We start from the raw sequence: 27,123 nt of genomic DNA, 5'->3' as shown, positions 1-27,123 counted from the left end.
ATGCATTTCTGTTTGGTGACGTAAAGTGTTCTGTGGTGCTCATCAAGTGCTTTTAAGTGTCAGATGTGAGACACTGAGTGGAGGGAAATGTGTTGGTGTGTTCATGTGTGACTGACACATTATTTCACTATTCAAAATCATGACCACTCAGAACAAGAAATAAGCTCCTCTATGACTGCTCACATACAAACACATTGATACACAGCCCATCATCTAGAAGTATACTTTTTTTTTCAGTGTACATTAAACATAGACGCCAGCATAAAACCTCTGAAACCTTTGTCAGTCTTACGGGCACAGAAGTTTACAAAACATATCACAACACAATCTTTGCCAGGTATTTACTGTACACATTTCCAATTGTGACACATAATCATTTGGCTCACACGATGGTGAGGCAGTCGCCCAAACTCTGCAGTCCTCCCACACACACACATCATCAAACAACCATGTGTAACAAGGTTATATTATGCTATCTGTATAGTCCTTACACTCTGCTCTTGGATCTACAGTCTGATCTGGAAGCTGTGTGAACATGATGTCTTCATCAAATTACATCCAAAAGAGCGTCATGTGGAATTGACAGCCTGTCAATTTTGTAAAACCTCATAAAGCAAGATTTGGAAATATTCTATGTTATTGGATTTAGTTAGTCTTCACACAACGGACACAATGGGATCAGGATGCCCTCAACAAGCCATCCAGCCAGCATACAGTACATTCAACCTAATGGACTCCAAAGACTGAAAACATTCTGCGTTAGACACAAACTACCATATACTCTGCAAAAAAATAAAAAATAAAAAAACCCTGAGTTATCACTTTTATTGAAATGATACAGGGCTGTTTCTGGCTTTGTTTTATAGCAGGCTACAGCAAGACAAAAGTTGATGCCCTACTTTCTACATTCTCCTCCTCAAAAATGTCTCTGCGTTTCTCTTGCTCCCTCTTCTCTCTTTCTCCTTTCCTATTCTTTTTTTCCCCCCACTCTCTTTCTCCTTGTCTTTTAGTAGCTGCTTTGAAATGTAAACTGTATGGTTGACAAATGGTGAGTCACAATGTGGGAAGATAAATCAGCCCAACTCTGCAACGCTGCCAAGAACCCATCTCTCTTTCCATCCTCTTTATCTCCTCCTCTCCTTGCAGGCGTCTTTGCGTTCGCCCTTGTGTTCACACATGTACATCTACACCAATCGCCTGCTTACACTGGGAGGTGTGCATCATTTTCAAAACAGCCTACAACACTTCCAACCTCTTTCTCGCTTTTTCTTTCACTTGCAGGCACACTATGCACACACATGCTCATGTTGGATATGTGTGCACAGCTACACATGAACACACAGATGCAACACTGAGCTTGTCTGCATGTTACAGTCATGTTAAAGCTGCAGGCGGTATTATGGAAGAGATTAGAGTGCTGCTGTATTGCGGCATGACTCATTCACCCCAGAAACTACAAATGTTTAGAACATCCAGGGACCCAATATCCAATTTAAATGGAAGGAAACGAGAGGGAAGGAAGGAAGGAACATTGGAAGGAATAAAGAAAGAAGTGGAAGTGAGACAAAAGCAAAGAAACAGCTAGAAATAATATCACGCTGATACATGGAAAAAAATAGAATTAACTAGAAATAGGGACAAGAAATAGTGAAAAATGTGGGACAAAAGAATAAAAGACAAGAAGGAAAAAACGATTAAAGCAGTCATATTTAACATTCAAAAGAGAAGATGGAAGAGAACAATATGATGGTGATGATGAATGACAACATCTTACATGGTAATTGTGATGAATATCAGCCAAGATGGTAATGAAAGTGAGTCCAGCAGCACTAATAGCTCACGATAGTCCAGATGGCTTTGCTGATACAGCATGGGAGAGCTTATGACATTGCTCCTTATCCCTTACAAGTGACACGCTGCTACCCATGATACCCAAAGTCAATGAAATCAGACCATTTAAGCTTATCAACCGCACGTACAAGTTTGTTCACGAACAAAAAAACACATTTATAAAGTCACAAAGGATAAGAGCTAATAAGAGGCATGAAAAACGATGTCAGTGTTCTGCTGACTACCAAATTCCTCCGTTTCAATTACCAAAACAAACAAACATGACAGAAAGCACCTCACGTGTGTCATTTAGCCACATATTATTTATTACTTATTTTACAGTCAGATTGCGCCAGATTACCGCACTAATTAACAAAGTGACACTTCATTCAGGAAACAGGAAACAGTGTTCAATCAATATTTTGCACTGTGTGTATGTGTGTGTGTGTGTGCATGCATGTTGTGCTCCTGTTCTATGGGCACACACAATGATCACCTCCAGTCTAATCTGTCAACAACACAGCAGCCCACAGAAATTTCCATTTAGAGGGAATTCACTCTCACACAGAGAACAATTCCTCCACTCTTCAACGCACTCTGGCCGCATTAACTACACCTCCGTTTCGCTCTCCTGCTCCCCTTTACATCCTCCTCTTTCAAGTTTCTTTTCTACATCTCCCTCTTTTACAGCCTGACCCTGCAGTATCCTCTTATCTGTCTTTGGGAATTTGTTTCTCCCTGATCTGCCCTTTTTATCATTCCTCGTCATCTTTCAGGAGCCAGAAGAGCAGATAAAATAACCACCCATCAGCCCGAGCACGAGATAAGGAAGCCGGGGGGAATAGCAGCAATTGCCATGTGTTCTCGCCTATCTACACTCTGCTCTGAGGTATGACCGGCATAAAAGATGGTCTGGTATAAAGTCACAAAAATCACTTATTCAAAAGGCAGCACATGCATATAGGCTTAATCGAAAAAGCACAGATGGTAATAAAAAGACCATAAAGAGCATTAAAGGATTGTTGCTTGTGTTTTAGAGCACAGCCCAAATATTTTCAAAAGTACCAGACCTTTTATGCTGGTTGGCAGACAAAAAGTAGGGAAAGGATCCTATCATTGTAAAAGTAGTAATTGCAACAAGTTCTGTCCATTCCACCGCACATAAAAAGTGGCATTTTACACTTGTAAACTGTAAACTGACCATAACGATGTAACTTGGAGGCATATACATATATTTGTCCAATCAAATGTGATTTGAGGTGCCCACCTAACCCTCTCCATCATATAAACCCACACTTGCCTTTGTTAGCTTGTGGATCTTAGTCGCTAGCAGAGCAATATCATGAGTTGGAGGTGCGTGTTTGGATGTCAGTTGGCAAAAACTTTCTTTACATTTCCAAAATAGCGTGGTCTAATTTATTCATTTCTCCTACATATGCCGCCAACTGATCTCACAGCGCACGTGGGGAGGTGTGGGTGAAGGCCAACAGTCCGGTACAACTATATTGTGGGTGGTATCCTGCTCCAAATCACTGTTGTTTTCCAGAGGCCCCATGCTCAGTAAGACACAGCCACTTTTGAGCTATCAAATCCCTGAGGAATTTGATGAAATCCCTCGAAATTACACCCAAATTACATAATCCGTTTCACTCAGAAATAGTCACATTACAGAAGCTAAAGATGCTGTAAGTGCCATTTCACTGGAACTTGAGAAGAATTAACTACTTGTGGTATACTGTAACTGTGTGTCAAGACCATATCATATGAAACAGATTGCACAGATGTTATTTTTTGGGTAGTTTCAAAGCATTTCAATCCACAGTATCCAGTGTAACCTACAGGAAAACAATGTAATTTACAACAGAAAGTTATGACTACAAAATGGGCAACAAACTAGATCAGTGACAGGCAACATCCACTTTTCAAATGAATCAAATATCATATATCTAATATCACATGTTTGTCAGCTTTGGTCTGCACTATATCCTCCAACAGTGAGCCCCTCGCTACTGCATCATTTCCCACCTCTATCTCCTCTCATAAGTCCTCCCCCCTATTAAAGTGAATAGGAGAAAACTGTATCCTTCTCGAGCACCTGCAGTCCATTTGGCAAGATCCCACATACAAGCACAGACTTGTGACGGAGAAGCAAAACCAGACAAACGACAACAAAAGTCCTTTTGTCTTCACAAGCAGATGTCTAGACAAAACGCCTGGACAGCTCAGGGGTTGACTGCTGCGGGCCAGAGCAATGAGGTGAGGAATCAAATTAACATGAAAGGCAGCTGGCATTGGTAAAGCCCTTTGGCTAGGGTCTGTTGTTTTGGTGATAGACAGGATGAATTAATGAGATATGATGTGCTACGCTGCACTGTCTCACCTTGTGACACTGTGATGATGGTCACAGCATCTTTTCTGTGCCCACCAAGGACACATCTTTTCTATTCTTATCATTAGAGCATTGACAAGCAACAGTATTGTATATTTGGAGAGCATGTCCTTGAAAAATAAACCAATGGGTGCTCTGCTGTTTTGGCCATTGACCCATATCTATTCTTTTTTTGTCTTTTTTTGTTTTGTATTTGAATATATTGTCATAGGGATGAACACAATCTTCGTGTCCTTAGACCTTGATGCACTAAAACCATTGATTTGGGGGTATATTATAGTGTAGCAGTACGGCTTGCTCATGTTTTATTATTTATTATTACATTTAGTGGTGACATTAGACTAATAACTTCTGCATATCATTTCCAGCGTCTCCTTTTCATCTGATAAATGAAATGGTCAAGGACATCTGGGCTGTCCACGTCCATTTGTGTTGATGCATCCATGGCAACATCAAAAAGCCAGACTCAATTTTCTTTTTGTATACTACTTCAAGCCCTACCACCCTCTCACACAACACTGAACAAGCCTTCTGTATAACAACAAGTTATGCACATTCACAGAGCCTCTAGTTCCCTTTTGGTGGACTGTGTTTTGTGAAGTGGAAGAAGAACATAAGATGGGTGTGCACTGACCAAACCTCACTATGAAGACGATACTGCACAGAATGAGCTTATTGCTCACCCTATGGCGGAGGAAATATGTGACATGTGCTTTTATATGGCAATAACAATACACAGTATTTTGTGATGTATTAAAATTGCTGGGAAGAATTTTGAGAAAATAATCAGATAGCCTCATATACAACACACACTGTGTAATATAATTTACTGCTGTTTGACCTCCCATGTGTACAGTATGATGACACATACTGGCCACTCGCTCTTGTTCCAGTATCAGAGCAAAAGAGTCACAGGCAGAAAGAGTCCCACAAATAAAGCTTTTACTGAAGACAGCTCGATAGTGACACAAAAAAGCAGGATCATATTTTGTTCATTAGCCTAACTCTTTCCCCCTTACACTGTATGAAAATATTTTATAAATATAAATGTTTATTTATGCTGTTATGCAGCAGTACCAATCTAATCTCAGCAAAACTGTATATTAGAATAAATTAGATTTATAAATAAGATTTATAGTAATAACCCAGAGCTTTTGAAACTAAAACATCTTGCATTTACTTAATGGTGAAATTACCCAAACATTGCATGTGAAACTACTGCGAATGAGATATTATTTGGATGTACCAGAAAGTGTGACAGACAACACCTGTGTCCTCATTCAGGGGTTGGATCCTCCAAAGTCTGCATTTCTAGGCTGAATAAGCTATTACAGGCAAGGCCTAACCTATTTAATGGCTCCGAGGAGCCTCATCAACTCATAAAGTCAGGAAATGTCATGTGAAAGCATTGTTTCACCAGGTACTGTATTTGTGTTCAGATGAACAAACAGTAAGTCAGTAGTAAATACATCACTGCGGAATGGACATCCAGGTGCATGCCGGACGTGTAATCTATGGACATTTTAGTACAGGGAAAATTTGATATCTCTGCATTTTAGGGCTTTACAATGATTTCTTCTTCTAATCAGAACTGTAATTCAAACATCATGCCATTGTTCAAACACAGAACAACAAATCCTCCCCTCACAACTTCTCCCTGTCACTGACACACACACACACACACACACACACACACACAAAGTTGTTGGAAAAAAGAATGAGGATCATGATTTAACTGTCACAATAGAAAATGTACATCATCTCTGACGGAATAAACAAGAATGCCAATGTATGCGAAAATGTCAAACAACAAAAGTGTAACAGTGCAATAAAGCAAAACTTTTGTAATGTTAGTACCAGACGTACTCGCACTTAAGGTCTTGGAGAAATCGGATTACATTTTGTGTAAGGAAAAAATAAAGTGTACACTGTGTCAGAGACACATCACTTAAGGCAACAAGCATGACAATCTCCTAAAATTTGTTAGACTACTTAAAAGGGAGAGGAATTGTTCAAAAGCTATCCCTCATTATCATTCCTCTTACTTCTTGTAAGAAGTTACACTGTAATGCAACACAGACATAGATCTAACAGTCGGATCTTCCATTGTGTTGCAATGCACACAGTTTTCCACGTGACATCACTGGGCGCTGAGATAAGAATGCAGAACGGCTCTTTGTGTCTTATCTGTCACACAGACTCCAAAACACCAACATCCTTTCATTTTTTCATCCTCTGTCATCCTGTCCTTATGCTTTCTCTGCCTCTAATGAAGTGAGCTACACATTATGTAATGTGTTTACACGTGGCAACACAGTAGCAACAGCATGCACACACCTCCTCACCATCACGTGGAGTAAACATAAGTCCCAACATGCCAAATCATATAATTCGAAGGAACACGTAATCTGATCTAATTAAAGACTTAAAGATTACACGTACCATTGCATTGGCAGCGCAACTAATTGCATTCGCAGAATTTCTTTGCGGTTTTTTGTTAAAGGCACGACCGCCATCCCGTCAGACCCTGGCTTCATTTTCATACTTCCCACTAAAATATAAAATGTGATAGTGTGAGAGAGACGGGAAGATAAATCAAACTGCATGAACAAAAAAATCATATTAATGAAGATGATTAGCAAGCATAGTGGCTAAATATCACAATATGAATACAGTCCACATTGAAGATGGAATACACTGTGTAATTAAAACTAAGGCAGCTTAAAAACCTGCATCCTTAGGGTCTACAGGGTGGGAGTAATTCTAAATTAATTAATCATCAAAGAAAAACTATATAGGAGACAGAAGACAAATCACATGAAGTCAAGTGTGCTGTACACACTGTGCTGAGGTCATGCACGTGCACTTTTGGTATTTTTGTTGCCAGAAGCATGTTGAACATTTAAGGGGCCAGTATACTTTAACAGTAGTGCTTGGCAGATAGTCGAACAGCTTTGGAAAACGTGTACAAACAAGAGTTAAACTATGAATGCCTTACAAAAGAGACGGCCGTAATCCCAATATTTGACTGGTATTTGGCGATTATCATTTTTCACAACGCCCACAGAGTTAGTAAAAAGAAAATTTTACATTGTCCTGCAATTTTTCATAGAAATAGTTCACAATGTGTCAGTTTCCAACCCTTCTGCTGACGCTGCATGAGACAATAAAATAGAATAGTGTAGAATGATGTGGACAAGAGCTCAGATGTACAATATGTGTGGCTATTTTGCAACAGTCTGGTGCTGGTTGCACAAATTTAGCCAGTGGATCTGGCGTGCATAATTGCAGCTTGACAATGCGCCTCACTCCAATTAGAGACTGCAGATGGATCACAGACCTGCAGTTAATCATCAGAACGGGGAATGCCTTCATACACCATGGTAAATGTGAAAATGGCACTTTACTGGCGCAGAGCTGTATTGTTATTGCCATATAAATTTGCGTTGCACCTTGCGTTGCGCTATGCACTGTGTGGCTTCATGAAAATAGAGCCATACATCTTTGACTTCCAGCCTCTGCAGTACCTTAATTTCACTCTCTCTCTCTTTCTCTGCACCTTGTGCTTTCTACAACCTATGGGGGAAAGCCCCTGTTATGGTAGGATATTGAAGGCTCAAATATATGCATGGACACATGCACACACAAATGTATGCAGGCACAGTGACGCATATAGGCCTCTTTTTGCATTTCCTTTTGCTTTTCAAGTTCCCCTCAGCTGAAGGGCACAGTTCCATCCAAAGGGTGTTACTGAATACGGCGGCCCTTGTGTGATATTTCTCGTGAAAACACCAGTAGACTTCCACTGTTTGTTTGTTTGTTTGTGTGTGGGCACATGAGTGTGCACAGCCTCATGAGCCAGGGGGCCGATGAGTAACACATCTCAGCAACACTGTTACTTTGCTCAGAAACAAAATACTACTTTATTTACACAACAAGTCCTCATACCTAAACGTCAAAGTACTACTAGATCAGTTCTTGCAAATGACCCATGTTTCAGAAACAAGTCATAAGATCTGATGTTTCAACTAAGAGATAAAATATGCTGCTTTGGCAATGTAAACTTCTGTCTCCCGTGCCAATAAAGCCCCTTTGAACGGAATTGAAATATTATCTTTCAGTGCAGGTCAGTGATTCTCCATTCAAATTCCTTCTTCTGACTTTTCACTGTCACCAATCCCACAGAACAGTAATCACAGAAGCTCTCAGTGACCTTTGTGTGTTAAAGATTAGCAAGCAGTCTTTACACATCGGGCAAAGGTCATCAGGCAAAGGTCAGCCTGCCTATTCAAGCATAAGTGACGCCCTTTTTCTGGGAAAGCTACAAATTAAATTTTGGAGAAATTATCAGCTTTGATATATATTTACATTCCATAAACCTGTACTGAAGTACTACTTGAGACAGAGCAAACAAAGAATAATGAGAAAGGCAGTACAAACCTGTTGTGCTAGCAGTACAGTGAGTTTTATAACAAATAGCTGGCTCTTTGTTAGCTCAGTTGTTCAAAAAATACATTGTTGTTAGTTCTGCTGCCGAATTCTGTTAACACAACACACCTTTAGTTGTTTTGCTCTTCTGTGATGCTTTTCTCCATGTATGATTGGTAAGAGTCAGCGCATATTGTCCATAAATAATCTAAAACACCCATGATCTTTGATTTTAAGGGACAAATAGAAACACGTGACTTAAACGCTGCACAGCTGACTGATTTTTCTGGTATGAAACTCTAGTATCTCCTGTCATATTGTCTACAGTGCCGCTATAAATAGTCAGCTGACCTTTCATTCCTTGACTACCTCGCCAGCAGAGTCGACGAAGGACCAAAGAGCAAAGACTGGCAACCAGGGGTATAAGGAGGATAAGGATGAGTAAGATGAGGAGGATGCAAATAATTTTACACTGTTTATCTTATAGTGACAACATAGAATTGTTTAAAGGATGAGAGTAGGAAATTCACAATGTAAACTCAGCTTGTCCAAAAGCAAAAGCATAACCTAACATCAAACATACCCCCAACGACTGCAAATGCCATAATGAATAACAACAGTTGGGCAATGACTTTTCATTTCAAGTGTTGGCACTCCTCTATGTGCAAAGGTTCAGGCCTTACTGTTTCTTCTACATAATTGTTTTGAATTCTTGAATTCCTATAAAATCTGCATATTAGTTTTCAGCCAATTTCCCTACACATAATATCCTTATTTGCATCAGGACAAAAGACAATTTGACTTCACCTCCTCAAGCTGAAATTTAACACTTCAGTGGCTAAAGATGAAATTAACGTAATCAAGCTCTACTGAAACTGCTTTCACACACGTAGCTGCGCACATACAAAGATTAAGGGCCCACTTTCCTGCCTCCCACAGCTTCTTCAAAATTGTGCAACAATTGTGTAACATTTTGACATCTATACATCTTTACCAGGTAGTTGTGAGATTTTGGTGTACTGAAAACAAATGACCACCATGGAGAAGATCTACCAGCCTCTGGCACGAGGTTATATTTGGTGGTAAATCTGAGGCATTGCATTGCAGCACAAACAAAGTGAACTCTTTTGTAACACTGGATGGTGGAGAAAGTGAACAATGAATCCAAAATGCCAGAGAGGAGGCAGGGGCACAGGAAGAAATTACAACAAAACTATCAAAAATTTTAGCAATCGATGCAGTGTTTTCAGTGCAACTGTCTACAGACTTTCAGGTGCAGTCTGGGCAGAATTTCATAAATAACATTTCATCAAGTCTCACTCTCTCTCGCACATACGCACTACACATACACACATTCAAAGATATACAGCGTCTTTATGACTGAGGAAAGAGAGCAATAGAGTCAGACTACATGCACTTGAGACTTAAAATTAGAAAATGAATGCATGTGTGTATTTGTGTGTGCATGGGTACACACGATGGTGCATGAGATGAACTGTACTCCTCATGGTCAAGAGAATCGAACTGCATAAATCACATTAATTGCAAGATGGCCATCATTCTAAAAAGAGAGAAGGTTGACAAAGAGAAAGGGGGGAGGGTTAGAGATTACCCCAAGAAAGAATAAAGGAGATGGGTTTTTTATGTCAGTAAAGTACTGTACATACAATGCAAAACAAAAAGGTCATGGGGACAAAGATCAGACAGAAAAAGAGGACGGAAGACCTTAAGAGAAATGGGTGTAGGGGACAAGGAGAGGAAGAAGATGAAGAAGAGTGACAAGATGTAGTAGAAGGCAGGATGAGAAAGCAACCAAGAGAGGAGGATAAACTGAAAGTTAACAGACAGTATAAAAAGAGTGTCGGGGGGGGGGGGGGGGGTTGGTCTCATCATAACAGAAACCAACAAAGTGCAGAGCAACATGGGGCGTTGGGTGCTTTTCATTCCTCCTATGAATGGATCACTATATAATAGGAAGGAAATGGGTGGTCTTCCAACCAAACCAGAAATACCAGTGCTAATGGAACCCCCGATGGATGATGCGGACTATAATTAAAAGATGGAGGGACAAAAAGACAAAATGAGACCAATAAAACACCACAGCTGCCAGCCCATTAGCAAGTACATGTTAAGACAACATGATACAGTAGCAACCACAGTGAAACTCCAGGTACAATCTGCAGATTATCAGTACTACCTGGGTATTATGAAGGACATATGTAAAATAATAGAAAAAGAAGAGGTTTGAAGATGCATGATATAAAATACAAAGTGCTGGTAGTAGGACATACAATGTTGGATAAACACAGGATGTAGAAGAGAGGATACAAGATGGAAGACAGCTATGTAGCCACATTATCAAGATTCTTACATAATCTGGGGTCAGACTTTGTACCTGGTTCCCATCACGAAGTATATATCAAGCACATCATCTGTTTAGTTGGGTATGTGGAGAACACTCAAGCACGTTCAGAACGACTTCAGCGCTGAGTGAAGAAACACAGCCCGTTCATTCATTTGCATCTGGATATGCATGTGATCTCACATATGTGAAAGTATTTGGTAGTTCCCACAGTCACAGGCAACAGTCAACATCTGCTGTTGTTCATTCACTGTGGAAAAATAAACATGGGAAACACTGCTTAATTGTTAAAGAGGTGTTGTGCAGGGTAAAGGCAAAAGAAACAACATGAAGCTGTAATTTCTAAAGGGGCTGTGTAACATTAACTGATCAAGCACCTCATTTTATGAATGGGACATGTAATGAAATCAATAGTCAATATATTGTTTTGTCATTTATCATTTAAAAATGCAAACTTTAGGTGGTTCCTACTTCTCAAATGGGAAGATTTGCACCTTTTCTTTGTTTCAAATATTAAATATTATCTGATGTCACCTTGACCTTTGGGAACTTGCAACTGGCATTTGTCATTTTCGACAGTGTCGACAACATGATATCAATAATTAACTATAAGTGGCAGTCCTAATTCCCTTGCTAAAACAGTGATAATTAAATTAAAGGAACATTACTTTGCTACACTTAATTCTGATCCAAAATAAACTGCCATTCTCATATTACTTTCCCTTTAATCCAGGGCTAAACTACAGAGAAGAGCCATTAATTCTATTATCACGGACCCTACAAGGGTAAAGTAAGGATAGAGTGCAGTGTGTGGTATGAGTTGCTTAATATTGCTGCTTCGTCCCATTTCTGTCCCACTACCAGAGCAGCAGTTGCTTACTTGCTTGCTTGTTCTTTTTTGGCGCCAGTAAAAACTGCCATTACTTTAGTTTACAAATAGAGGGCTGCAAATCCTATTACGACTAATTCAATCAAGACCAAGTGAGTCACTGGGCAGGACAGTACATGTCTCGTTGTCATTATGTGTGCATGTGCTCATATCCATGGCAACGGCTGTGTTGATGATGAGCTCGAGTTTGGCAAAAGAGTTTGTGGTAACAGTGGTGACAGAAATTATGTAAATAGAGCATTGTATGTGCAAATACACCCAACACTCTTTGTCTGGCTAGCATTATCTGCTATCTGACCTTCTGTAGTTGCTGAGCTACTGATGGCAAAATAGATGCAAATTATGTCTGCAGGCCTGATCACACAGTCAGCAAAGCCAATGACACAGTGTGACAACGATGAATGCTTAATTGATGACTATCTGATGGTATTGTTTGTCTAACTGGCACAGCAAAGCTGTCCTGTCACACACACACACACTGTAACACTGTGTGATTAATAATGGACTGTAACAGTGGCTGTGTGTTTACACAGAGTGACCACCTCCCATAGCCTGCTCACGCTCCATTCGCCAAATTAGATTTACTAATTGCTTGCTGCTGGTCATTGAACAACATGTGGCTGCTGATGAGAAAATTTGTCCTCAAAAGTAAAGCTGCAGTCGCCTCCTTACCCAGCAACAAGCAGAGGACTGTCGTCAACACTGGCTAACTTATCTCAATTACTCAGCACTGTCAACAAATTTCTGGCGGGGCAAAAGTCTTAGCAGTGCCTTGAGTTGATAGGCATAGACATGCAATATCGGCTTTAGTCAAGTCTATTGATTTACTCATTGTTGATATCACATCCAGAGACATTGAGATATTTAACACAGCTTACAAAATCATGTTTGAGTATTATTTACACTTCATAGCCAGTTTAGTAGGTAGACATACAATAGCCAAAACGAATGCAGTCTAATACAACAGTCCTGCAATAAATCTTACCTTTGTGAAGGTTATAATGTTCAGTTCCTGTTGAAACTATTTTAGAGGTGCTGATTCAACTTTTCAGTCATTTTACCACTTTACCTAATAAACTGGTAACTGTCTATTGAGACAGACGCATTGGGTTAAGTGTGTCATTTGTCTTATATGAAGACAAGTGCTCAGAAACACAACCTCTAACAGTCCGCCCACTTTTTATACCTATGTAGCAGTGACGCTAGTGCTGGGTGATATTGTTGAAATCAACATCATGATACTGATAATAGTTGATATTATGTGATACTGATTGGCTCTGTCATGACAGCACACTGCTGTTATGTATTACATCAATCAGAATTCTTAATATAAGAAAACTAAACTTAAATAACTAATTATGTTAGTTTTTAATCAAACTTTGCTTGGAATACTAATAATTTTGACAACAGAATATAAAACAGTAACGTGTGATGATCGTATCGGCATGATACGATTCTATTGAAAGTTGATCCACAAATATATTGAATTGTCACCCAGCCCTAGTAATGTCTCAAAAAGAATCGGTTTAAAGTATTGGTGTTTAAGTGACACATGGATCAATGTTGACTGTTCCTTGTATTATTAACCAGGGGTTGATATCAATAACAAACCCTCTATCTGTCCTCTTCTGCCCTCCCACCATTATTTTCCGTTCTCTCTCCGTCTCTCACCTCATTCCTGTTCTCCTTTTCTCTGATCTCATTGAGTGTTATGAGAAGTGACTGTCTATCAGATTCTGGGCAATTCTATTACCTGAAACTGCATCCACTTTCACTGCACCGACACACAAACCAACACCAATAACACATATGTACACACACACACACACACACATGCAATTTTGACACAGGTAGATGGCGCACATGGACGCACACTCAGCGAGCCTAACACACCGGGTTAGGTACAGATATACACATACTGTTCTATGTGCTCTCAATATACCAAATCTCAGCATATTTTGGTAATCTCGCCCGAGGCAGGGGGAGGAGTGTCCTAGGAGCCCACTGCAGAGAGCCTCATTGCCAACCCACTGCGCCAACCCTGATGACATCGTCACTATGCACCAGTCACCAGAGCAGGGTCGGTCCCACTGTTATTGCCTCAGCTGTTCATATACAATATGTGACATTTAAAGACGTTGCAATTATTAATAATACTGTCCAAAACAAATCACTATAAAACTGGATTGTAGCAGCAGTCAGTATGCTCATGTAACTTTAGTGCAAATAACACATAATACTACTGTAGTGTACCACACAGGGTTATGTGGTTGCTTTCTAATTTGTACCGGGCAAAAGTGTGTAGGAGGTCGAGGTCACACAAGAAGACATAATCGTGAATCTGAACACAGGAATTGTGAGAGAATCAACAGTTCCCACCTTGGTGAGTTTGGTGTAAGATTTACATTTTCAGATGTTCCTAATAACTTAATTTCTAAAATGCAACATGAGTTTTTCAACCATCACACACATTCTCAAACACAACATATTCTCTCAACATCTAAACTGGGACTGTAGGTAATCCTGTACAGATACAAGTAGCCTATGACGTCATATGGTTTGTTGGGGTTTTTTTTGAAGACCGGTTGCTATGTTCCTAGAAAACAGCACACAAGTTAAAAACATCATGCAAATTTCTCAGATACAAACTATCCTAGAGCAAAAATAATTGTAAGCATAACAGTGAATATAGCAAATATACAAATGAGTTTAAATGTATGCTCAGTACTGTGAAACCCTAAATGTCATTTTGTGGCTTTGGGTTTATGGTTGTGTAGTTTTTAGTTCACATAATTTAAGGATGTTTTATTTATGTCATTATTATACAGCAGATGCTTTTCTGCCCACACACATTTATCACATTACTCTCTCTATCCTCAACAACATAATTGCGTTGCCTTCCTCCTTCTCAGTTTTAATTCTCTAATGCTACCATTATCTCTTTCTAACTCTCTATATTTCTCTACCCGCTTGCTTCCTTCACTTTTGCCTTCTTCAAGGCATGACCCTTTCTTAAATTTACTTAAATGTATGTTATTATGCATATAAAAACACAACCATCGAACCTTTCAGTTACATACATGTGCAGAAGGGAACAAAATGTTTTCTGACATAGCAACCACACTCCACGGAAACTCAGATATATTGATTACTCTTCTCTGTACTGACGCACACAAACACACATACTGTACACACTCTGGGAGACTTGCATGTCTACACACCACACATTGGAAGAAGGCACCTCCCACAGAGAGCCCACATAACTGCAGTCCCACACAGTCGATCAATAGTGTCATCTCAATGTTTGAATTTGAGCCCCCAGATATCAATACAGATTTCTTACAAAGTATATATTTCTGTCAAATAATGATGTGTTGCTACAGTAGAAAACAGCAACTATGGCAGACAAACAGAAGAGAAAGAGACAGGGTGCTAGCTTTATATTGCTTGCTTTTTACACGCTGCTCCACCCTGGAGAGACTAGTCGAGAGAAAAAAATTGTGTCGAAGCAGAATAAAAGCAAAAGGCAGGACTTACTATTGTACTACTTATTAAATAGAAATGGAGCATGAGAAATTCCTGCAATGGCTACGACTGTATACAGTACTAATACAGCTAGAATGTGAGGAGCATTAGAAAAGCAAGGGAGGAAAAAAAACAAAGAGAGACCATGACAGAAGATGACAGGCAGATGTTAAAAGCCCTGGAAAGAAAAGGAAGAACATTCAGACAGGCTGTGAAGGACAGAGGAAGGTTGAATTGAATAAATAAAAGCAGAAATAAGGGAGAAAAAAGGTCCTCTAGACACAAAGCGGTGGAGGGCGAGGCAGAGTGAGAAACTAGAAAAATAGAGAAGTGTGTGTGTGTGAGAGCATGCGAGAGAGAGAGAGAGAGAGAGAGAGAGAGAGAGAGAGAGTCAGTGACAGGCCACATGGGAGCAGAGGAAGGTGTGTGCAGCATGTCAATACAAATGCTAAGTCACTCAAGGGCTTCCATCCAGCTGAAATCTCAGGCTCGCTTCACAGTCAGGCATTCATTGCAGAGATATAGAGAAAAGGGATGGATTAAGAGGAAGAAGTGAGAAGTAAAAGATGTCAAATATCAACATTTGGCCGAGCTTATCATTAAGTCACATTTTTGCCTCTTTTATCAGCTATTCCCTGTGTCATCAAACACCACTGTGCACCTTTACGGTTCTCCTTGTCCATATTCAAACAATGTCACATCTCCCACTGTCACTATCTCTTTTTTCTCTCTTTCTTTCAGCAGGAAAATCACTCTGTCTGTCCATCCCCAGCAGGACCAGCAGTACGGCTGCTGCAGCATCAATAATCATCACTAGGTTTCCTAAAGGCATTCCGGGAACCCTGGGTATTTATGAGGGTGTAATCTCCTACCTGGGTTGCACTCCCACGTCCTCTCCCATCCCTGTGACCGAGTGACCCAGGGGATGGGCTGTTGGATGGACAGTTCTGAGCCTGCGACATGACATGAGCAACATGAAATGACAGGGCTGAAAGAGGGATGAGAATTAGGGGATGGGGGGAATGGGGAAGAAGACCCCTGCATGGAGTAGATGCACTATTTCTGTGAACAATGTTGTCTCCTGATACTAGTATAAGTCATGGATTACTTAGATATACGTATATCGGTTTTATTTACAGTTACAGCTAATGTGCGTCTGTTATGTTTAGTACATATTTTTGTGTATTGTGAATTGCAAGTGTAATTTTGTTTTGAAATATGCCTTGATGTATGCTTATTAAAATGTACTCTTATTTATACACACAAGTGTCAACTTGAGATTGATTTGCTTGCCTAAAAAAGACCCATTTTATTGAGGTTTTTAGGGATCTGTTTCTTGAAAATACTTAAAATTTCTTCTTACATTGTCAAGAAAGCAGAGTGCAAGATAATGCAAGCACTATTTTAATGTTTATTGTGATTGATGTGACTATGTTTCACTGTTTTGTTTATCATAATGTACAATAATGAACAGTGGCAAAGGCCAGGTAATGTATTTACTGTACATACATAACTATATATTAATGTATGTATAGTTTTCTAGTGTGTCTCCAGACAAGAGGAAGAGAGGAAGTGAGCAGATGGGGGGTAAAGGATACATCCGTACACCGCCTGTTCTGGAGCCGATGGCCAGGATCTTCTGCACAGGGTCAAAGGCCAAAGCAGTGGGCTGGTAAGGGAAACCATGACGCACCGTCTGCAAGGACAAAACACAAAAACATATTTCAATTTAACAAGAAAAATATTTTAGGATCATAGAGTAATTAAATGATTTTATCATTTAATTATTCTGCCTGCCCCTATGACATTCTACTGTGTGGTGAATCCAGTTGAAGCTTTGTCATTTTGAAAAGCTAAATGTCTATTCTGTAAAACTGTGACCTTTAATTCTGTAAAAAAAAAAAAAATAGATCACTAAATCCTCTGAAATGGTTTTCTGATTTAAATGGTTGAACAAACATTTTGTCAGAATAGTTTGAAATGTATGCCAAAAAACAAAAGCTTTTAAGGATAAAAAAAAATATGCGACATTTCCATGTGACCGCTGTGGTGACAGTCTGATCTTGGTAATGCTTATTGTTTGTTGTTAAAGCAGATGAGGACAAAAATTCAAGGATTTTCCTTTTCATTAAAATGAAAACAGCTACAAAAATGTGCAATAATCACAACAAATAAATTATAGCCATAGTTATGGTGTTTAATTAGTCTCATGACCCGTGCACATAAAAACCAGGCGAGTGCGCATGATACAAGCACACAGACCAGTATGCATGAGCGGAAAAGCATCCTCACAAGGGAGCATTTCTGCAGAAGTGCAGGGCTGTGACAAGCGCTCACTCGACCCTCCCTGTGCACTCACAACTGCTCAACACTGGCTCGCTCATCAAGTTGACTTTTGAGACTTAGGATGCGGGATACAATAGAGAGTGGCTGATGTCTCCCCTCCCTCTATGCGTAGCATTCGAATACTGGTTTGGACGTTGATTACCATAGCAACGGTAGAAGCTTTGAACATCAGTTTAACATTTATGAATACAGAACACATTAAAAATGCATCTGAATTTCAGTGAACTGAAAGCTTATTAAAATTCAAAAACTTAAAAACCTAAAAACCGTCAACATTCTTCTATTGATAAAACATGGAGACTTTACACTGTGTAATTAGCAAAGAAACTGCAGCTTCTGTTAATGCTGCATCTGGATTTAATTGAGAGTGAACTAGCCTCAACATATCCTGACTAGGCAAAATGACACTGTCTCTCACAATCTCACTCTGAGATGCACTGCATGCACTGCAGCTGTCTGCCATTAGTCATGTTAAATTTCCCAGCAGTGCTCCACTTACAGTTATCTGCTCCGGAGGGATGTAGAGATGTAGATGTCACAGATACCAAACATTATAAATATCAGATCATAGTTTCATTTTCTTAAAAAAACTGATGACTTCCCATACAAGCAACAATGTCTGTCACAGAGACCCTGCTTTTGCAAAGCATTGTAAAAAAAAAAAATTTAAAATAATACACATTTCTCCTATCAACTTGTCTTTTTTACATCCTAAAATTAGGATTTTTCCATACACTCCCACAATGTCAACAATTCGAAAATACATGAAATCTCAATTTCTGCTTACTATAGAGTGATTATTGAGTGTCTATTATATAAGGAATAGTGAAGGGGTGAACGAGGGAGTGATTTCAGACACAGCCAAAGAGTCTGGTGACCTCATGTAATCCCCAGCAAAGCACCGCTCACCTGGTGTGCAGGGCCTTTCATGAAAATAATAGATGCATCTTGCTACTGCAAGTAACTGTACATCATATACACTTGTAGTCACTGAACCTGGTCAACATTACTACAAAGAAAAATGGTCATTGGCCTTCTCTGGGGACTAATGACCATTTTTCTTTGTTCGGATATTTGATAAGATACAATATTTTATCTGTAAAATGATAAACCTCCTATTCTGAACCCACAATGAAGTCATCAGTGGCTTGTTTGTTCATAATATAACACCCATTGTTGCCAGATACCCCCAACCCCCACCACCTCATCACCAGCACAAAAACCTTTGTTTGGCTGCCTGAATTGTTATAACAGGGGTTTTGTGCTTTCATTAATACTGCAGAGGCATGAATTTGGAAAGATATTATGAGAGTCTGTGGATGAATTAAATGGTTATAAAACACAGAATGAAATCACTCAGCAGTGATCACACTCGACAGAGGAAAATGAGAGACAACAGAGACACACTGAATCCCTGTGCAACCACAGGAGTGTGAGTCTGTGTGTGTGTGTGTTTGTGTGTGTGCTTTGCACATATTTTCCATTTATATTCAGTAAACAAGAGCTTCTGTGTGTGAGTCTACATGGTACATAATGTTTATTATCATTATGATCATTTACACACATTGTATATTTATGAAGACATTATATTGGTGCATTCATGTTATATTTAAGGTGTGTGTGTGTGTGTGTGTGTGTGTGTGTGTGTGTGTTTGTGTTGAGTGTGTGTGCACTGCTGTAGCATACCAATTAAGAGTACCTGACCTTCAGATGCGCATATATCTGTCACTGGAATAATACATACACAACAGGGTTCCACTGCTACATTTAGGCCAATCAGTGCCTTGCATACAAATGGAGTAGTACATTGATATAGAGGTTGTTTATGTAAGAGATAAAAACAGTAAACCTAGCATCACACAGTCCATGGAATCTGACTTTTTGATTGAACACATCTATTACGAATCAACAGTCGGTCAATATGGATTTGAAAAGCCTTGCCTCGATACGAATAATATATTTGCAATGTTTCTTTTTCCCTGTGAATTCTGTTTTGAAAGTGGATAATATACCTAATTCCTCAGTTAAAGAACAGGATCACACAGCAATTGCTGGCTCCTGTCAGATTTAATTTTTCAATAATGTCACCTGTTTTACTCCAGATTAACTCACAAACACTAATTAGAAAGCTTGGAAATTGCTGTTTAATTTCCCATTGTACAGCATTGCGAATGTTATGCTTGTTGTTCTGTTTCTCTTAAACCAGCGTTCTTCACACTGCAGTTTGAAGTGGGACAGACTGGACTTCATAAAAAAAAGTAGTAAGAATTATAAAAGAGTACACTTTCCCTTATGTGGCTATTTAATAACATTGAATAAATGTATTGCTGAGTACGTAAGTAACTCTCTCACAATAATGCACCTAATGTATCTGGAAGTTAATAGGCTGTAACATCAAGATCAAGATCAAGAACCCCAACACCAAAGATTGTAACTCTCTTCCGTGATTTAATCTGGCATGAAACAGGATGTTGGGGTGGGACTTGATGGCAGAAGTGACTACATTTTAAGGGGTTCAGAAGTAGGTAGGACAAAGTTTGCAGAATGGGCAGTGACACACGCCTTCACCCTATCGTTAAGAATCACTTGCCTTCCCCATCACCCCCATTTACTGAAGAGGACAAAGAGGAAGGTCAAGTTATTATCCGAGTTGCCTTGCAGTACACATTTGAGCCCTTGGCAGCAAGGAGAGCTGCAGATGATACCGGCAACTGACTCTGATCAAAAGGGGATTTTTATTAACCAACCCAGTGCATCAGCAAATGATTCTGACACTACAAAAAGAGAAAAAAGTGGGTCGCTCATACACATTCATACACAAAATCATTCATATGTAAAGGCCATGCACACACATCGTGGAAAAATACACACCTATCTAAAGAACGCCCTGGCCAGACACACACATTGATTGTGTCTTGCCACCGAGGCTCTTTAGGTTCTCTAGCCCAATTCTGGTGCACTGTTGCTGGGATACAGGAGAGCCACCCCCCACATATACATACAAGAGAGCCAAGAAGTGGATGAGAAACACATTTACTCTGGTGAATCTCTGAGCTGCTCATATATATTTTAAAGCCAAAGCCTTAAGCCATATTTCCTCCCTCTTTCAGTGAAGTGTGTTTGTACATGTAGTATATGTATGTGTGTGAGTGACGTGGTTCACCGATACTTCCATCCTCTATCTATTAATCCATTGATCCTCTTTTATTTATCTATCTGCAGTAACACAACATGTCCTTGTACCTAGTAAAGCTTTATTCAGTCAGCTGCAAGTCTGATTTGGTAGCTGTTTAAAAACATAGGTTACCGACCTATAATGTGCTCAGTCCCAAGTCAAAAACAGTCATAAAATTAAAATGCAAAAATAAACACAAAAGAATCACTAAATATTTATCAATTCTGTTGAGGCAGCTAAGATGTACATTTAGAAACGTAGTCAGACATGCAGCAACTGTTGACCTGCTGCAAAGGACCTGCGTTATGGCTGCCAGAGGCAGCATTACATCAACTCCGCTCTCCATCCACCTCCTCCCCTTTTCTCTTCCTCTGTTGTGTTGTTTTCTCCCCTCCACACATACACAACCTTTATGCACACAAGCCTCATGTTCAATCAGATAACCCCACACAGACATCACCACCCCCTAAAGACTAATACCACCTCATGCCACCCACCATCATCTCTCTCCACACAGCGTTCAGCTGCAGAGCTGGTCTAGACCCCTGTTTCTATAAATAGCAAGCAGCACCCATGTCTACCACTGCCAGCAAATTCTGCATTGAGCAGCTATATCTCCAAACCGGGATCAACACTGTGAAATATGAATAAATTCACAATTTTTTTGTGATTACAGTAATTGTCTTTAACGTTTACACCAATATACCCGTATTAGGTACAAACACTAATACTAATTTAACATTAGTGTGGTGCAGCTTATTTAAGATCATGGAATCTTTCACATTTGCTGTTACCATATGGTATTGCGTATCAGTGCTCTACAGCCTGTGTGTGCCTGAGAAAGCGTAAATGTGAAAAATTGCTTTCAAGCTCTGTCAAATACAGATTTGCTAAGCTCTGAGGCTAAGAAATCTTTTTTAATATTCTATCTCTCATGCTTTCTTATTAGCAAAGACTAACCAGCGCTGATCATCACTTTTGCCAATTTAAAATGACAGACGTGGTTGTTGTAAGATAATGTTAACTAAAGCTAATTAACAATTTCATGAGTAACCTGACAAAAATATAAATTGGCTGTAGTCTTGTTAATGTGCTCACTGAGAGTCGTGTCTGTACTTGGCCATAAAGAATGACTCTGTAACTCCACTCTACGATCAAGAACAGACTGTATGTTTTAGCAAGACAAACAGCTGTGAATCTTCTATAAAGAAACAACCATCTCCCTGTAATAATTATTTCAGCTTATCAACTGATAAACACAGTATGCAGTCTTCTGGGAGAAATCTTCTAGCCCTGAGAAAATTATGACTGTAGTATGTTTTTGGTGGCAGCAACAGCATTTTCTAAACAAGACCATCTTAACTGAACAGACAATGGGTACATAAATTCAGATTTAACAGCAGAATGTGCAACTGACAAATTATCGCTGGCCAATGCAGTTCAAAGACATAACAATGAGCGCTATTAGTACCAAATGCACGCAGGCACCATTTCAGACAGCTGACTTGAGCTCCTGCAGTTGATGTCACAGCCTCTAAGGACCACCACAGAATAGTTACTCTTGGTCCAGCTAAAATGAAACACCTTTCAATATAATGTAGTCTGGTACAACACCACCTCTAATTATGACCTCAATGATAAACATATAAACATAGAATTGAATTTACACTTAAATATGGACGTCTGTAGCCCCTTGTTATATTTATGGCAATGATGGATGATGGCTCACCAGGCAGCTAAATTCAGATGCTGCTTGGGTAGCATGCAGATACCTGACACTACGTGTCAACAACTGAGTAAGGGCCCAACTTAATGACTGATTCACTGCTTCAACCCTTCAATATTGCACATGGCACTACGTGGCGACATCCCTGCAGGAGATACTGTTGAGCTGGGATTCATGAGTAAAGACTCTACAGCCTGACCTTGATGGTGCTTGGATATGTTTATCAACACAGCAACAAATGAAATCACAAGGGAAGTGTTGTGCACAAAGAGAATAAATGGAGAAATGGATGAAGAGGCCACTTGTGATGTGCAGTTAAAAGCAAGAGCACTGGCAAGTGGTGAATAATGCATAGTGAGAGCACGTTAGTGTGTGGACAGCAGAGAAAGGCTAAAGGAAATGGGGATGATGTTGAGAAATGTACTGTACATGGGAGACCACAGGAATATTTTCACATTTGCCTTGTAAGAATATAAAAACTAACTTGTGATAACTTTGGATCCAGTGATTTTTGGACAAAATGTACCAGATGGGAATTTATGTCAGCTGACATAAAGCAGAGATTGCTTTAGCTAACGTCATCATGTTGTAAAATAACTCAATTTACTACAACAAGCACTCTCACTATTGGTCCCTTATCAATGAAAAGATACAATTTCCAATTTCAGTGAAGTAGACAGAGAGACAATGGTCATATAATTAATACAAAACTATATTTTTAATTAACAGCGAGTGTGTTCAACTGATTGAAGTGAGTGATTCAATTTATGATGTTTAATGGTTAAGTTAGCTTCAAGGTAGCTTTCAGAAATGGCTATTGGCTAAAGACCACCACACATCTAACAGCAAGCATACTGGGGCATACATTATTGTTTAATCATTTAGTGATGTTGAAATGGGTGCGCTCACTAACCTGTCAGCCTGTCAGTCCTTTAGCAAGGCGCTAGGCTTCAAACTACAGTAGGAACACCTCTGGTTTGAAAGCTAGCATGACTTGAACGTAACTTGAATTGTCTGGTCCATTTCTGTGGTGATGAAGTTGAGAGACACCTTTGTCCATCAACAAAAGCACTTCTTTTCCCTTGGTGGCAGCAAACATGAAAACAATGGGCAGTAATTTGCGTTATGCCCCTCCTTCTGAGCTCTCTCAGCAGTTGTTGGTCAGGTGACCAGGGTCCACGCACGTTGTGGGTTTGCTTATCCCAGCGCGAGAACCGTGCAGGCTGATGAAATCCAGTTTCTTCTTGCGTATCGGTACCATCCGTACCATTGTTGTCTGTGAAAGCTGTGCCACAAAGCAACACACAAATAGAAGTCTTTCAAAAAAGCCAAGAGAGTAGGACAACACGTGATACAGACTGTATCATATAGTCGTAATTGATGTCTCAGAAATATATCTAAACTAACTGCACTCTATCCCTTCTTACAGCGATATTAGGCATGTTCATTTGAAGCTGCAGTAGGCTACAGTAACTAGCCTTATGGCTTTATCTGTTGATGTCAAATGTGAGCAGTGATGTGCCTAATCACATTTCCATGTCAACATCTCGTGCATTTTTAGTTAAAAATCACGGGAAGATGCTATCTCGGATCACAAGAAAACAAAACGATATAATATTGCACTATGGACACTCTGGCCTTCCTAGATTTACATCTAGTGTCCATCTCACTTTTTGATCATTGGTCCCTGATCAGAAATCTTTATTGAAGACATTGTAAAAATCTGACTCAGTTTGAATGGGTAAATTGTATTTAAAAAGTATTTAAAACACTGTTTGTAAAAGCAATGTTCTCTTAACTCTCTTAAGTTTAGGCCTATGTGTCACAAAGGATGATTATAGATTAATACAACTCACATGTGACCTGTATTTAAAAAGCAAATGGGTGTGTTTCAGTGTTGCCATGACAACGCTGTATGTAAATCCATTAAGGCAAATCAACCCTGAATCACATCTTCTGTTGGCTGAAGCACATCTGGCTTCACATGCCAGTGACGTTAAGCAGGTGTTAAGTTATCCCACACGTACAAGTGTAGGTCATTAAAGTGTGTTTTAAAATCAAATTTACAAGTAACAAACATGGTCATTACAGCCATTAAAGCTTAATTAGACAGAAGTCACAAACACGGAAACCTCTCTCCTTGCCATGAAAATGTGTCAGTATTATTGTTTTATTAGATTAAAAACTGGTTTTAACATTTATGTGTGTATATATATACATATATATATTCATTTTGAATATTCAGTCCATATATATGTAAAATAAATTATACTGGCACGCAGACCAAACATCAATTTTGAGATTGTGAAAATTCAGAGAATATGAATAGTGTGATCTTTTGTCACTCAGTGAAAGTGTGTTTCAGTCATGTCAACATTCTTATGTCAGCAGTTAATGACAAAACTGCTGCAATATCACTAAAATTTTAGTGGACAGTGGTCATAATTTGGGGATTAGAGTTCAGTCTGTTAAAACTACTGGGTGGATACAGTGTTTTAAATTAGAAATGATAAACTGAGAAACATATGAACATAAATGGCACTCTTAACCCCAGTAGGGAGCCAGTAAAGAGCATGGAAGTAAGGTGTGTGTGCGGTTATCACTGTTGACGGTTCATTGGCTTGCAAACCTTGTGTCGCCTTGCATTACTCTATGAACATATTATACGTACAGTTTGTCTTTGTGTGTGTTATGTTACGTGTTCACTGTGTGCATACAAATTGTGCCTCTGCATCACCCAGGTGTTTTAGCAACTGTCCCCTCAGGCTAAATGTCAGCATGAGAGACAGTAGTGCAGAGAAAAGTAGTGTATTCCCGTCATATACAACTATTCCTGTTTACAGATACTTCACAAAGTCAGAGTGCCCATCAAACAAACAAAGATACACGAGGCTTCCCCCACCAGTGTTTGAAGGGAGATATTTTGAGGTTGCTCTAAAATTCCTTTGATCTAGTCGGGAGCAGCTTGAAATAAAAAAGAGGCGAATCTGAACGTGGGTAGGAGAGGAGACGTTTGGGGGAGGAGTGGAAGAGGAGATCAGGGGTTTCTGAATGTGTGAAACAAGAGTTGAAACACACAGTAGTTACACAACACAGCACGATCCCATTCATTTCTTATCAGACACACTCGGGTCCAGGGCGAATTTATGTTTTTTGGTGAAAGAAATACAAAATGCAAGTTCAGTGTACAGTTAATGTGAACAATATCCAAACCTGCAAGAGAAAAAAAATGAAGCAGCGTGGCTTCTAAAGCCTGCTTAAGACAACTACAGACTTTTGGTTGCCCTTTGAAATGTCTAGGTTTCATATAACTGTTATTTCAAAAGATTTTCAATGACAGGTTCCATTATAAACCTGCAACAATTTGAAATATAATCAATGAAATGAAGATGACGCTGCTGTTACACGCAACCTAGATGTCAACTTACAGTTTTTAACCAGATTTAGCAACATTTTTATAGTGTACAGCCAACTTTTTATGTTCAGCACCTAGTCGCTAACTTTTTCTATCTGATGGTGGGCAGTTAATGTGCAGTGGGTTTGTCAGAGCTTTTCTGCTGAAAATTGCTGCTGCTGGAAACAACGCTGATGAGATCTGTGAGAGTGAACAAAAACATTAGAGATGTGATCTGTGAAACCAAAACAATGAGCTGAAAGATGCTAAAACGCTCTGCAGTGGCACAAAAAATTGAAAAAGGAAAGCAAAAAAAACTTCATAACAAGTGGAGGCTATGCTGTAGCAGGCAAGTATAAGTATGATCTTTTCTTATTAAAAACTATCCTCACTGTTTTCTTCCAATGTCTTTTGCCATGAATAAAGAAATTCAAGGTTTCCAGGGTGTGATTCCTTATCATGCTGAAAGCCAAAGGATGAAGGGACTTTCATTCATCACTGAGGCTGAGGCTGATCTAATAAGCACTTCCTACATGTGCTCGCTGCACGACACATTAATGCACACACACACACACACACACACACACACACACACAAACAGAACAGCACACGCATGTGAACAGGGTGAGAAAGAGAGCTCGGAAGTATGAAAGTGAATGAATGAGCCTGGATAAGTTTCCCTCCCTGCTGACTGTGGTGGGCTCATTTGTATGAGAGCTGCAGACTACACAGTGTTATGTGTGTGGCCAAAGGGAGTGGGGGAGAGACATTTGTATGTATCTGTGCATGTTTGCTGCGTCTGCGAGCATTTATGCATTTATATTGCATCAAAGTACTGTGTGATTGTTGGTATGTTCTTGAGGGATGATTAGGTACATAGATAAAAAGATAGGTGCAGCATACAGTTGTTTTTTTATTTGGCAGCACTTAACACAAACCCCTTAAGGGTCAAATGTTAAGCATTTGTCTCTTCAGATGAAAGCGTGGGCTTAACAGCCACATATACATAATTTCTATTACATAAGTGCAAAGCCATCTTCTCTGTTGTGTGTGTGTGGA

The 27,123-nt window shown here is 39.5% G+C and overlaps 1 protein-coding gene across 2 annotated transcripts in view; it reads right to left on the bottom strand.

Moving 5' to 3' along the window:
* stxbp5l (syntaxin binding protein 5L) overlaps positions 1-27,123 on the bottom strand; it is a 120,902-nt gene that overhangs the window by 85,652 nt on the left and 8,127 nt on the right. For both annotated transcript variants that reach the window (XM_070914314.1, XM_070914315.1), the window contains exon 2: positions 17,022-17,119. In XM_070914314.1, coding sequence (XP_070770415.1) covers positions 17,022-17,119 — 98 coding nt within the window. The remainder of the gene's footprint in view (positions 1-17,021; positions 17,120-27,123) is intronic.

Source organism: Enoplosus armatus, chromosome 11 (assembly GCF_043641665.1).
Source record: "Enoplosus armatus isolate fEnoArm2 chromosome 11, fEnoArm2.hap1, whole genome shotgun sequence".
Classification (NCBI taxonomy): Eukaryota; Metazoa; Chordata; class Actinopteri; order Centrarchiformes; family Enoplosidae; genus Enoplosus; species Enoplosus armatus.
The sequence above is the reverse complement of the archived record's forward strand: the minus strand, read 5'-3'. Positions and strand labels throughout refer to the sequence as shown.